General features: G+C 45.8%; 1 protein-coding gene and 1 long non-coding RNA gene across 2 annotated transcripts in view; one reads left to right on the top strand and one right to left on the bottom strand.

Annotated features, from left to right (window-relative positions):
• Positions 1-2,597, bottom strand: part of LOC137653458 (fibrillin-3-like) — a 46,028-nt gene extending 43,431 nt beyond the window's left edge. The window contains exon 1 of the mRNA XM_068386905.1: positions 2,567-2,597. Within this exon, the coding sequence (XP_068243006.1) occupies positions 2,567-2,597 (31 nt within the window). The remainder of the gene's footprint in view (positions 1-2,566) is intronic.
• Positions 2,598-11,878: 9,281 nt separating this feature from the next.
• Positions 11,879-13,291, top strand: part of LOC137642879 (uncharacterized) — a 2,287-nt gene continuing 874 nt past the window's right edge. Inside the window, exons 1-2 of the long non-coding RNA XR_011044918.1 lie at positions 11,879-11,999; positions 13,181-13,291. The exon at positions 13,181-13,291 is cut by the window's right edge and continues 12 nt beyond it. This is a non-coding gene — a long non-coding RNA (uncharacterized lncRNA). The remainder of the gene's footprint in view (positions 12,000-13,180) is intronic.

The following is a 13,291-nucleotide window of genomic DNA, read 5'->3' as shown; positions in this document are numbered from 1 at the left end:
ATAGCTTCCTGTCCTAAGCTATTTTGTCAAAAGATGACTTGCAAATTGTTCGTGTGATAATCAATTGAATACTCAGTTCTGTTCTCCTTTCCTTACAGGAGGAACACCAGATGATGCATTGTAGTCTTCTGCAGGAATAAGAGAGTATTTTCACGTACATAATACATGCAGGTTTCATGCCCCCAGCAATATTATTTCCGAATCCCCAACCCCTTCAGAGACCCTCCGGCCTGAAAGTAGGCCGGACCTTATTGTCTGAAGGTCTCAAAAATCCCAAGTTAATATAATCTAGGGATACAGCTCGTAACAACTTGCGCAATTGGGTGTGAGGTTTCTATAATCTCTCTGAAACCATACCTACCAATATTACAGCTTCATAAATGTACGACATCCTGTCCCTTATCCCTCCTTTCTCCACTCAAGTTCAAGGGGAGGAGGTGGGGATGGGGGTACCCCCCCTCACTGCCAGTGCATACACGATGTCAGTCTCAAGCTGTCGAACTACAGTTGGTTTGGTTTCAGGTGTTGTCTGAAACAAAAAGGCAGTTCAGTTACGAACTCTCAAATACGAAAACTCTACGGGATTTGGACCAAAGATTTCACTTATTCATTGTGGTAACTGGCAAATTTGTGATCCTTTCACTGGCTCGTAGTGATAACGACGGTAGTCATTGATTCACTGTCACATCTGACTCAGCTGCCGAGAGCCGGAAGTGTGTGCCCTTGGTCACCACCTAGTCAATGGCTGGGTGGGTATGCCTTCAGTCGGCAGCCCGCCAACAACCGGCGGACTGCCGACAGCCCGAGGGGTCGCCGACGATTCAGCGGGCTGCTGGCTATGTGTATAGTTTTCACCACTACCAGTCACATTGAATGCTGGCTAGGATGGTGTGCCTTCTGTCGGCAACCCGCTGACGACCGACGAGTCACTGACATGCCGGAGAACTGCTAGCCATATCGGTACTGAGGTACCGTGCCAGTTTACTTATCCCCAAGTACTAGCCTTGACGGTAGTATGCCAGTTGTATAGGTGTATACAATACCCTGTACATCTGTAGTATAGGACCATATCACAGACAGAAATCTTTGGTACATAACCATACAATAGAATAGTTTTCCAGTACGCTGTGCTTCTAAGCACAATCTCTTGCTGAGACCTACCTGATTTGGGGACTCGCTTCCCCCTTTTCTTACGCTGACTCATCAGTCTCTTTGATTCTCATTATTAATTCCCTGGATGTAGGCGCTGTTTACGCTACTCTATCCTTATGAGCTAGAATCTTCCATTGGGGCCCCCTTAAAGAGGATGCCCTAGAATCAATAATTAGGAAGGTTGCAGCAGTTGGCTGGAGGGATTCACAAGTATGTCTCTCTCCTATTCTTTTCCAGCGTACTTATCCTAAACCTTATACAATAGAAAGGAATCTTCTATTACAGTGAAGCACGACACTGGGAAGCTGATATAAACAAACGGTCAGGTATGACCTAAAAGGAGGACGGAAAAGATTCTTGGTTTTCCTTGGGATGTTCAACAGCATCCCACAAACGGTCAGATATGTACACCTTCTGATCATGCAAAGCAAACAAACGCTTCTGGTAGGAGGCAGGTTCCTTCCGGATCGCTGGACCTTCGATCCTTGGGTCCAAGGCCTAACCAAGATGAGACTAGAATGGAAATAGACATTACCTCCACCATCCTTTCCTCAACTCTTCCTACATTCCAAAACCCCCCTGGAAGAGCATACTTTAGAGCTCTAGAGCATACTAGCGGTAAGGAAAGTAGTCCATAGATTTCCAAGGAAGGCGGTTTGGTGTTCACGTGAAGGACAAAAGAAAACTCAGTCATTCTGGACTTGTCGCCACTCAACAAGTTCCAATAACACAGTAAGTTCAGAATGTTAATCTTTCTGAACATAAGGACCTTATTCAGTAAGGGGTGTTCGCAGTCTGGTCACACCTGAAAGATGTCTATCGGCAACTTCCAGTCAGTCACCCCCTCCCCTCCTACCTAGGATCCAAGTTACAGAAGATAACATATATACTAGGCAAGATTCTCGTCAGACTAGATTCAGTACTAGGATCTTCACAGAATTGGCAGACAGTGTCAAGCTAAACCAAGCCTAGAAAGAGTTCAGGCAACAAAGGACCTGGACGACAGGCTGGGGTGGGCAGCACCTGAAACGGCTGGTCTATGAGCATCCATGGAGATGATCCGGCCCCCGGAACATCGGGGATGCAAGATAGCTTCAAGAAGTCTCTATTCTCTCCAGCTCAGGGCCTTCAATGTTTTTAAAAAAAACCATTGAAACCTGTGGTCACCCCAACTCTCCTTTCCCTTGGGGATGTAAAAGGAGATCGCAAGGTCGGTCAAGAGACTAAGGTAATCTGTCAGGATTCCAAGACGCTAACAGGGAGGAGTTTTGAACTCTCTCCAGTTCACGATAATGACAGACCCAGTGCTACAAGCACAGGTGTAAGATACGTTAAGGGCTGTAGAAGATACGCATCAAACGCTCGAAGAGATCTAAAAGGACCAATTATGGTCGTTCCTTCTTCGCTTACCTACAATGACCAAAGGCCACAGGCCTGTAGGCCATATTAGCCCTGTAATGGGTGGGGAAACACACTCCACGCAGATCTGACCACCTCGGGCTGATCTGGGGCATCAAAGCGATAATGAGGCCTCGAAACTGTCGAGGATAAGGGACTTCTCATTTCATTAGGTGATGTTAGCCATCCCTTCCCTAAGGGAATGGCACCTATCAGCAGCTCATGTATAAATGATCCGCAAGGTGACAGCGGATGCTCTTCTCGGGCTCAAGCCAATAGAGTTGGAATGGTCCACGGACGCAGACCTATTCCCTCCCAGATGGGAAAAAGTCCCCGAGCTGCAGATCGATCTCTTAGTCACAAGCGTCATCAAGATACTATCTTGATATGTAGCCCCATACGAGGATCCTGTAGTGGAGGTAACGGACATCATGTGTCTAGAATAGAATGGATGGACTTAGGAATTCCTGTTCAGCCCATCCAATCTCCTGTGGAAGGCCCTCTATATGCTGAGACCCTTCCAGGGAAGAGGGGCTCTGTTGGCTCCTAGGTAGCCCAAGAGCACCCCGATCCCTGTAATGAAGGAACTGAGGCTGAGGCTGGTCCTAGTTCTGCACCTAGGATTATCCAGGAGGTTCAGAAGTTTTCTGCCTTCGATTTCTCACAGAGCACCCGATCCCTTCATCTTATGAATTCCTTGCCCTTACGGTTAGGGAAAAAGACTTGGGATCTCAAAAGGCAAAATAGAATTCTTAGAAGAAAACAAGTTAGTCAACTAGAAGACAATACGAGTCGTCTTGGGAAAAGTAAGTTACTTTGTAAAAGCAAAAGGACCGAAAGGAATCTCATGATCTTCTGCCTGTCCTTCTCTGTCCACCCTTATAATCAAGGTCTGGCGGCCAACAGCACGATGGCCTTTGAGAAAGGAGGCAGTGCATCTTTGGATACTATAAGATTGGTTCCTCGGCCCTGTCCCCATATGAACCCTTGAGTAAGCACCAAGAGTATGGCCGGCTTTGCGAGAGAGGTCGCTTGATTGGATCTTTGGATCCATGGACCAATATCTACGTGCAAGTCAACCTCGACTAGACCTCGTCTATATGCCCTTCAAGTGGATCTGACGAATGAAATCTTTAATAAGATTCCGAAGACATGTGCAAGGCTTAGGCCTGCACCACGACCAAAACCCATCTTATAGTCTTTGGACAAGGTCCTACATTATGCCTCACCTGTGAACAATGAGGATTGTTCCCTCAACCAAAAGGTTATTTTTCTGTTCGCTATAGCCTCTGGGGCTAGACTTTGTGAAATAGTGGCCCTATCTGGGGATGAGGCCCACATTAAATGGGAGAACTGCATCTCTTTCCTGATCCAACCTTTCTCGCTAAGGATGAGCTACCCACTAAGAGGTGGAGTTCCTGGAGAATCTGCCCACTGAAGGAAGATGTCTCTCTCTGTCTGCTCGAGTGCCTAAGGTCTATCTTCGTAGAACTTCAGACTTCAGGAGAAACTGCTCTTTACAGGAGAAACCTCTGGATCAAACTATCCTACAACTGAGGGTGAAGCTCACCTACCTCATTCGCGGAGCGGATCCTGACAGTACTCCTGCAGATAGTGATCCGAGAAAAATTGCTTCATCACTGAACTTTTCAGTGTGTGGACTTGAGCCTTTTCGCTCATTTACTGGTTGGAGGTTGTCCAGAGTGTCTTAGACGCTATGCTAAGCAAGTCTATGGATTGAAGCATTATGTGGTGGCGGCAGGTGGTATTTTGGACCCTGTCGTCTAGCTCTGCGATGAACAGTCAATTGATTGGGACTATCAATTAAAAGGAGAAGGGGTCAGCATTTTTCGTGTGACCTCCCTTTGAATAAGTGTTGCCAAGGTAACACTAAATCTGTTCAGAATCTCAGGTGTGAAATTATACGGATACCACTAGTGCCGTGTGTACATAGTACACAGTGTTGTTAGACTATTTCATGTACAAAAATTATAAAGAGAACTCTTATTAAAAGAGCTTTTCTTCAGTCTGAGAGTGGCACTCATCATTTCTTCCCCTTTCAAAAAGGGAACATTAATTTCTGTATATGTCTCTTGTATAATTTCCTTATGCTACATTCATTTAGCATGTAGTCATTTATTAGAAATAAATGTCTGTTAAAATGCAGTTGCGTCCTAATTCGCCCGACAATTGCATGTTTAAGATGCCAGGGTTCCTTGACTTACTCATGTAAGTATTTTTCATGACATTGTATGCTTACAAACAACGGATGGGGACACTGATATTGGTTTGGCAATATATACAAACCTTGAGACCGTTTATTCTGTGTATACTTATGATTGTTAATACAATATATGCTACCTTGAGGCCCCTTTTCTACTGTCTAAAGTGACTCTTCCCTGCAGGGGGTAGGAAGCACTAACATTGTTATGCGTAGTAATAATGACGGATAACGGTAACGTCATTTGTCTCGATTGGCCCTTTTGGCCGTAGAACTATTGTCCCAAGGTTAAGGCACTGATGAAAATCCAGATACATTAATTCTCTGGTATGTTTCCATCAGGACATCATGGCTTGAGCCCAAAAAACTGATTTTGAGCAAAGCGAAAAATCTCTTTTTCGGTGAGATGGCCATGACATCGTGATGGACCCACCCTTCTTTTCTAAGAAAAGATCTTCAGTTTCCCTCCCGAACTACTGTATCTGTAGCACCATGCTCAACACTATAAGGAATGACCGCCAGAGGGAATTGGCGTGGTTGTGATACGATAGTAGTAGGGTAACCAGGGTAACCTCTGATGCGGGGTGCAGATTGCCATGTGGCGTGTCAAGGGTACTCATGCCAGAAGTTAGAATTATGTGAAACCTTTGGTTTAATTCTCTGGGAATATCACTGTAGTCATATACTGTATACCCTTGGGAAGCTACTAAAGGAACCTTCCATCAGGGCGTCATGGCCATCTTACCCAAAAATAGATTTTTCGCTTCGCTCAAAATCCGTTATTTACAATCCTGAAAATACTTTTATGTCGGTGGTTTGAGTGTTGCACTGTGGGAGTTATTCCTATCTCTAAAATTTATTTTCTGGGCTCCGACCTGTGCCGCCCAGTGAAATGCTCCTTTTACATAATTTCTAAGGTAGAAACTGCTATGAATTTACCTGAATTGTATAGGAATGCTAGGTTGAACCCAGCTCGCTCACCTATTAAGGTGTCGGTATAATATACTGGCGCGTGATAAATCACAACCAGAGGTCTCGTACCATTTAGATATCTCCTCTCAATATCCGTTACAGCGAGGTGCCGTTCAACCCCTAACTCAGATCTTCTTCTACCAACAGTCCAGCCCACGCCAGTGACCTCACTCCTTTTTCATAGCACATCGTATGTACTCTGATTTGTTTTTCGTGGTGTTTTCTCGGTTTTACCCAGGATTTATCAATGATGTCGGACTCTACTGTCTCTCCATCTAAGTTAAGTACCAGATCTATGAGTTTTGAGTCTTTGGAGGTAGCCTTGCCCTTAGTTTTTTATTATATCTCATTTTTTATTTGTTACTGTTCGCGGCCCCGCTTCGAGGCCGCCATCATGGCCGGCTACCTCCTCTCACTCGTTCTTAACGTCTTACAATTAGTCCTCTATACTAATTGTTTTTCGTTTCGAACCTTGCTCGGTATATCACCGTCCACACCCACTGTTATTACATTATGATTATGGTATTTTCACCAAGATCAGTCGGTTATGATATTACTCTACGTATCATAGTCGATGTTAGGTTGGCATGCCTGCTCGCCTTCGGGCGCTCCTAGTTGGTTACTTCACGCTATTATGTTTTTTACCGAGGTGATATCTGATAGCAGATTACGATACAGTATCTTATATTACCACCTAGTTATTTACTTTAGTTTAAGTGGGACTCTCGCGAGGCAGTTCTTTCAGTTTTGTGTTTTTATTTCGATCGGCATCTACCCGATTTTGTTATGTTGGCCCTCCTGTCCAGTCGGTACCTACCCGCACTGGAGGGCTCGGCTCGTTATTTCCCTGCCTCTCTCCTGCGTCCCCCTCTTACTATGAATAGCCAACGGTATTTATCGCTTGCTTCCCTATTCATTATATTTTACCATATCATATTATCTTACGTTATATTACCTAGTCATTATCCGTTTATGATGATTCGTTATTATCTGTCTTGGTTCATCGACCAGGTTGTTACGCCTGGTCTCCCTGTCCCACGTGATCGCCTTCTGCCTCCCCATTGGCTTGTTCTCGTTGTAGGCGTCTGGCATCCCCACCCACCCGCCTACCCCATCCCCACTCCAGGGATGCCTCTCGTCTCTGAGGCTTGGAGTCAGCTGTTTTGTCTTATGGGTCAGTCCTCTCGTTCCGTGGTAGGTGTCGGTAGGGTATCCCAACTGTATTCTCTAGGGCCTGTCACGGCCCTCCCCCTTTGATGAAGGGATTATCTAAATGGGAGACAGCCTGTGAATAGTGTTTTACAAACGCCCTTTTTAGATATACGACACCAACAAGGTGCTCGCGCGAGGGTTGTAACCTCTGCATTCCATGCTTTTAATTTTCTCTGGTATATTTGGAAGATTTATATCAGAAAAAGTACAAAGAAGGACTTTTCGCCGGACGTCACAGGTCGACCCAGAAATGTATTTTTACGCCTACTCCTGCCCTTTCGTAGCCGTTTTCTCTCCGCCGCTCCGGTTGGCCATCGATCGGCTGGAGTGATTTCTGCTATGCTTTGGGTTTTACGGCGTATCCCCCGTGTCGTTCCGCACCCCACGGGACCCAGTTAATAGGATTCCCCTACCCTTCCCGTGTGACGTTCCGCATACCACGGACCCCACACGATGTTACCCTCTTTTTATTTGTAGGAATCCCTTGTGTAGCTTTCGAGCTTTGTTGAACCTTGTCGAGTTTTTTGGTTAGGTCCTTGCGACAGTCGGGGAGTCTCTCTCTCTCTCTCTCTCTCTCTCTCCCCCCGTTTGTCCCGCCTACCCCGGTAGGCTAGCATGACCCCTGGGTCTCTCGGTTGTCTCCCCGGAGCCAACGGCTTATTATTAACCATATTCATTTTATATTTTTTCTACTCGACTGTTCCCCCTCTGAATGATCATAACCAACGGATTTGATTTGTTTGTATTTTACCTTATTAGGTGTTTTCTACTGGTTGCCCTTACGGCTTAGAATACAATACTACCCGCCGGTTGCCGGTTTACTTTAAGCACCCGGAGCCCCCGTGCTCCTCTAGAACCTACCTACTACGGGATACTTATGTATCTTTATTTTACAGGTGGTCCGCTGTAAGATGACAGCCTGTGCGGCGGTCCTTCACCAAGCTTGCGGCCACGACGTATGTAGGTTGCACGCCCACTGTGCTGTCCTTGTTGACGACCTGACCGTCTGGCACCTAGACAACTGTCTGGTTTGTTATAAGCTGGTTTCGACGCTCACCTCGGACTCGGTAAGTGGAAAGGCAGTTACTTTTAGATTTACATATTAATCTTTAACATTTGTTATTCCCACCATGTCCTAATCGATGACTCGGTTTTCACAAGATGATATCTAACCTTCACTAACTACGTTGAAGTCTCTTGCCACTAGAAACGGTCGGTTCTCTTTCAGAGCTCCCAGCCAGCTAAGACTTCAGCCCTGGCGACCCTTAAGGTCTGGGTTGGCGGGTTCGCCTGTAACGTTAGGGCTAAACAGCCTTACGTGTTATCTGAGGAATGGTGTTCCCTGATCTACCCAAACGCCAAGACATCAGCGGCGGTGCCTAAAGATGTAGCGGACCCCATCATCGCGAAGATTGAGACCTTGCTCCTAGCCCAGGACCAGGAAGAGATGGGCGGGAACTTAACAGAAGACGTCGCGGCTATTAGCCTCGTTATAGAACCGATGGCCCTTGACGAACTGGATCCAGGTAGGAGGTAGGTGAGGCAGGTGGGTCTCGGGCTAATATTCCTCTCCTTAGCCCGACTTTCTCTTCTACTACTTGTACCCATTCTTCTTTTCAGGGCTTCCCGGGGAAACACGGGGCTGATATCAGGCCTCGCCCAGTTACCCCGAAGGTTAAGGCTCATCGTAGGCCTTTACTCAAGACCCGTAAGTCTTCAAAGTCTCCGAAGTCTGTCAAGACTTCTTCTAGAGTCCCCAAAGACACTGCTGTTGCGTCGTCGTCTTCTCATGGCTTGAGAACGACGCCAGCCTCCGTTGCCACCCCGGTGGCTCCCCTCGACCCGGAAGCTTTCTCCAACAAGCTTTTGTCTGAAATCGGGTCCATGATGTCAACCCTCACTGAGAGGGTGCATAATAATGAGAGCTTAGCAGAAAGCCTCGTGCGCTCGGGACTGCTGCAACAGCAGCAATATGCCATCCCCGACGCCTCTAAGCTCCCGGAATTCACAAAGAATAATCCGTGGAAGATGGCTCTGCATTCTCCGTTCAAGGATGGCATGCTGACCATCGAGGGTTTTGGCACCCGGCCCATTGAGGACTTTGAGTTCTATCCACCGGGCCTCCAATTCCCCTTCCCCGGCTTTGCTCGTTTGACCGAGGAAGCTCTCATTAGATTGGACAAAGTTCCCAGGGAGACCGTCATCTACCCTAAGGAACAAGCCCAGTCCACCTGGGTTCACACTTTGAATGAGTGGGATTGTGTGAACACACTGCTCACACCCCACAAGAGCTCATACACGATGTTCGTGGTTGATGAACAAACCCCCACTCCATGCATCACCAAGATGATGGACCTAGCTTATCAGGCCATCAAGGATGACAAGCCGTTACCGCAGCTCTGAGAGACGGACCTGACTTCCCTCCTCTTCCCGGGTGACCACGAGTGCTGGCATAACGCCCCGGCCACCTTCACGACAGGCAAACTGAACGCTGACTGTGCCTCCACACAGTTCAGCGAACGCCTCCCAAGGCTTCCGGACTCGCTGATTCGCCTAGAGTTCGAAGCCCGATGCAGGCTCAGTAGATCCATTAATTCAGCCACTATGGCCGAGATGACCGCCATTACATACGAGGAGGAACATCTCTTTAAGGTCCTCACTAAATCCCTCCTACAGACACTGTTGGTCGATGCCTAAGAGTTTCTCGCTGCCAGGTTTCATTGCCGAAGACATGTTTTGTCTGAGGCTACTATCAGAAATGAGCCTAACAGGCTCATTAAAGCCCCAGTCTGGGGTCCGGATCTATTCCCAGAGGACTTGGTGAACACAGTCCTCAGCGAGGCGGCCAGGGTTAACCAAAGCCTTAAGGTTAGGTGGGGCCTCGTCCCCAAGCGAAAGTTTGAGCCAGCCGGCACCTCTGCTCGAGGCAGGAAGAGGCTGAGGCCCTTCCACTCCTCTCAGAACCGACAGCCCCTTCAGTTCGTGCAACCCGTTCCTGTGGCACAAGGTTCCCAACCTTCTACTTCGAAGGGGCACCCTCAACAACAGTACGTGTTGGTCCCTCAGGCTCGGGTAGCATCGACCTCATATGCTACCTCCCCTGCCTTTAACCCAGCCTACGAATCTCAAGGTTCCTTCCAAGGCTACCAGCGCGCCAGAGGCTCCGGCGCCAGAGGCTCCGGCGCCAGAGGGGCCTTTCGTAACGGGTAGGCAAATCCTCTTCAGCCCATTGAAAATCCTCAGGTAGGGGGAAGACTTTAAGTCTTTTGAAATCGTTGGAAGTTCAGCAATTGGGCTTTCAGCATAATTTCCAAAGGTCTGGGGTGGAGTTGGATAAAAGGGCCCCCTATACCAACCAGTTTCTACCAACTTCCAACGGAACAGCTTGTCTCGTTTGCAGACGACCTATTGCAGAAGAACTCGATCCAAAGGGTTCATCAATTGAAATTTCAAGGTCGCTTGTTCAGCGTGCCAAAGACTCAGACAAGCGAAGAGTAATCCTCGACCTGTCCCGTCTGAACTCCTACATTCGATGCGACAAGTTCCACATGTTAACCGTCTCTCAGGTGCGGACCTTACTTCCCCGTGGGGCCGTTACCACCTCTATATATCTTACAGATGCCTACTAACACGTTCCGATAGAAAGGCATTTTCGTCCTTTCCTAGGCTTCAAACTAGGCAGCCAAGCCTACGCATTCAAAGTGATGCCATTCGGGCTCAACATAGCACCCAGAATCTTCACCAAACTGGCAGAGACGGTAATTCAAGAACTCTGAACCCAGGGGATTCAAATATTAGCTTACCTAGACGACTGGCTCGTCTGGGCAGACAACGTTGAGAACTGCCTCACGGCAACAAACAAAGTATTAACCTTCCTTCGACAGTTGGGGTTTCAGGTCAACCTCGAGAAATCCCGCCTGGTCTCGGAGACCAAGTTTCAATGGCTAGGGTTACAATGGGACCTACGTTCCCATACGCTATGTCTCCCGAAAGCCAAGAGGACAGAAATAGCAAAGAATATGAAACTTTTTCTCGGGGACAAGTTGACATCCAGGAGGAACCAAGAAAGAATCCTAGGCTCCTTGCAGTTTGCCTCCGTGACAGATGTTGTTCTGAAGGCCAAACTAAAGGACATAAACAGAGTATGGCGCTCCAGGGCAAACGGGAAGTATAGACACAAAAGAGCTCGACTTCCCCCAATTCTCAAAAAGAGACTTTGGCCATGAACAAAGGTCAAGTCTATCGAAGTCCGTCCCCTTACGACATCCGGCCCCAGGACTCCTTCACACAGACACCTCCTTAACAGGTTGGGGAGGATACTCCCAACACAGGAAAGTCCATGGTCTATGGTCGACTGTATTTCGACAACTTCACATCAATGTTCTAGAGGCCATGGCGGTATTCCTTACTGACCCCAGCCAAGAACCTTCGTATCAGACTGGTTCTAGACAGCGCAGTCATAGTCCACTGCATAAACAGAGGAGGCTCCAAGTCAGCCCACTTAAATCACGTCCTGTTAGCAATATTTTCCATGGCAGCATCGAACAAGTGGCATTTGTCAGCAGTCCATCTTGTGGGAGTGGAATGTAGTGGCGGACGCACTTACGAGGAGATATCAAAATGGTACAAGACCTCTGGTTGTGATTTATCATGCCCCAGTATATTATACCGACACCTTATTAGGCGAGTGAGCTGGGTTCAACCTAGCATTCCTATACAATTTTTTCTCTGGTAAATTCATAGCAGTTTCTACCTTAGAAATGATGTAAAAGGAGCATTTCACTGGGCGGCAAGGAGCATTTCACTGGGCGGCACAGGTCTCTCGCCCAGAAATAGATTTTTCCTTCGTCAAAATCCCTTTATTTTTATAGTGTATTACTGTGCAAACTGTTTTATAGGTCAATGAATGTTTTGAATATTTCAGATGTGAATGAGTGTGCAATTACACAAACTTGTGATGAAAATGCTAATTGCATTAACAATATGGGCAGTGCGACTTGTTTTTGTAAACCGGGCTACAAAGGAAATGGAAAAACATGCAGTGGTAAGTAAATTTTGTGGGGCTCCTTGTTACCCTTATGGTATGAAATGTTGAGGTAACATAGTCCTGATTTCAAATAACCAAACCATATGTAGTATACTGTACATATATAAACCAATGATTTATAGTATGTTACAGTTAGAAGGTAGGGAGAAAACTATTTCAGCTGTGAAAATAAGTAATGTATTTGTAATTATATATTTTGTATGCATAATTGAAATGTTAAATGCTTTATATCATTCCCATATTTCTGTGAACTAGAATAACTATTAGTGATCTTCAAGGTTTGGGAAGAAATATTTTTAATGTACAAATTAACCAACAAAAAATCAGCACTATGACAAACCACCAGTATGGCATTTTATAGAGTATAAGAAAGCTTTTGATTCTGTCTAAACTTCAGCAGTAATGAAAGTCCTTCAAAGACAGGGAATAGGTGAATCTTATGTTAGAACACTTAGAATTTATACTGGTAGTACAACCATTCTAAAACTATGTAAGATAGTGAGAAAAGTTGGAGAGGGAGACACTATCTCCTAAATTATTCCCAGCATACTTTGCCCAGTAGTAGTTTTTAGGAAAATCGTATTGTGAAAATGGAGTTAACATGATGAGGAATACAAGATTTGCAGATGACATAGTAGTTTAGTGAGACATGGGAGGAATTGCAAATTTTCATACATTTGAATAAAGCAGAAATGTAGAACTGAAGGTGAATTGAGTAAAACTGTTTTCCCAGGACATGAGACCTAAATTGAAAGGAAAAGAATGAAAGGGAGAGCATTTGGTAAACAAAATGAGATTATGAAAAGGGAAGTGTCACTCAAAAAAAAATTAGTCAATGGTCCTACCAATATTAACTTGTGCTTTAGAAACTTAGAGAGCCTTTCTAAAGCCTTAGAATGTAAGGTCTCCTTATATAGAAATAGCCTTATTAGTAAGTGCCTACAACACAATTGCTAAATTGTGATAAATTCCTAAATATTAAATTAGGTTTTGCAAAGCACACAATTTTTTCAGTATGGTGTGAGAAATCTTTGAGATGTGTAGTTCTGAGCACTCCTAATGAGATGTAATTAAATTGTACATGCTGATCCCTGATATTGTATATCAGGAAAGTTTAATAAAAACTTTACTATTTTCATTAACTATCAGGAGTTATTGCCAACTGTTGTTAATTCCAGATGTTGATGAATGCCTTTACAAGTTGGATAACTGCGATGACAAAGCAGTCTGTATTAATACCATAGGAAGTTACCTTTGCTTTTGCAAAATTGGATATTCTGGAAATGGGC

The sequence above is a fragment of the Palaemon carinicauda genome, chromosome 1 (genome assembly GCF_036898095.1).
Source record: "Palaemon carinicauda isolate YSFRI2023 chromosome 1, ASM3689809v2, whole genome shotgun sequence".
NCBI classification, from domain to species: domain Eukaryota; kingdom Metazoa; phylum Arthropoda; class Malacostraca; order Decapoda; family Palaemonidae; genus Palaemon; species Palaemon carinicauda.
This window is presented reverse-complemented; position numbering and strand designations above follow the sequence as displayed.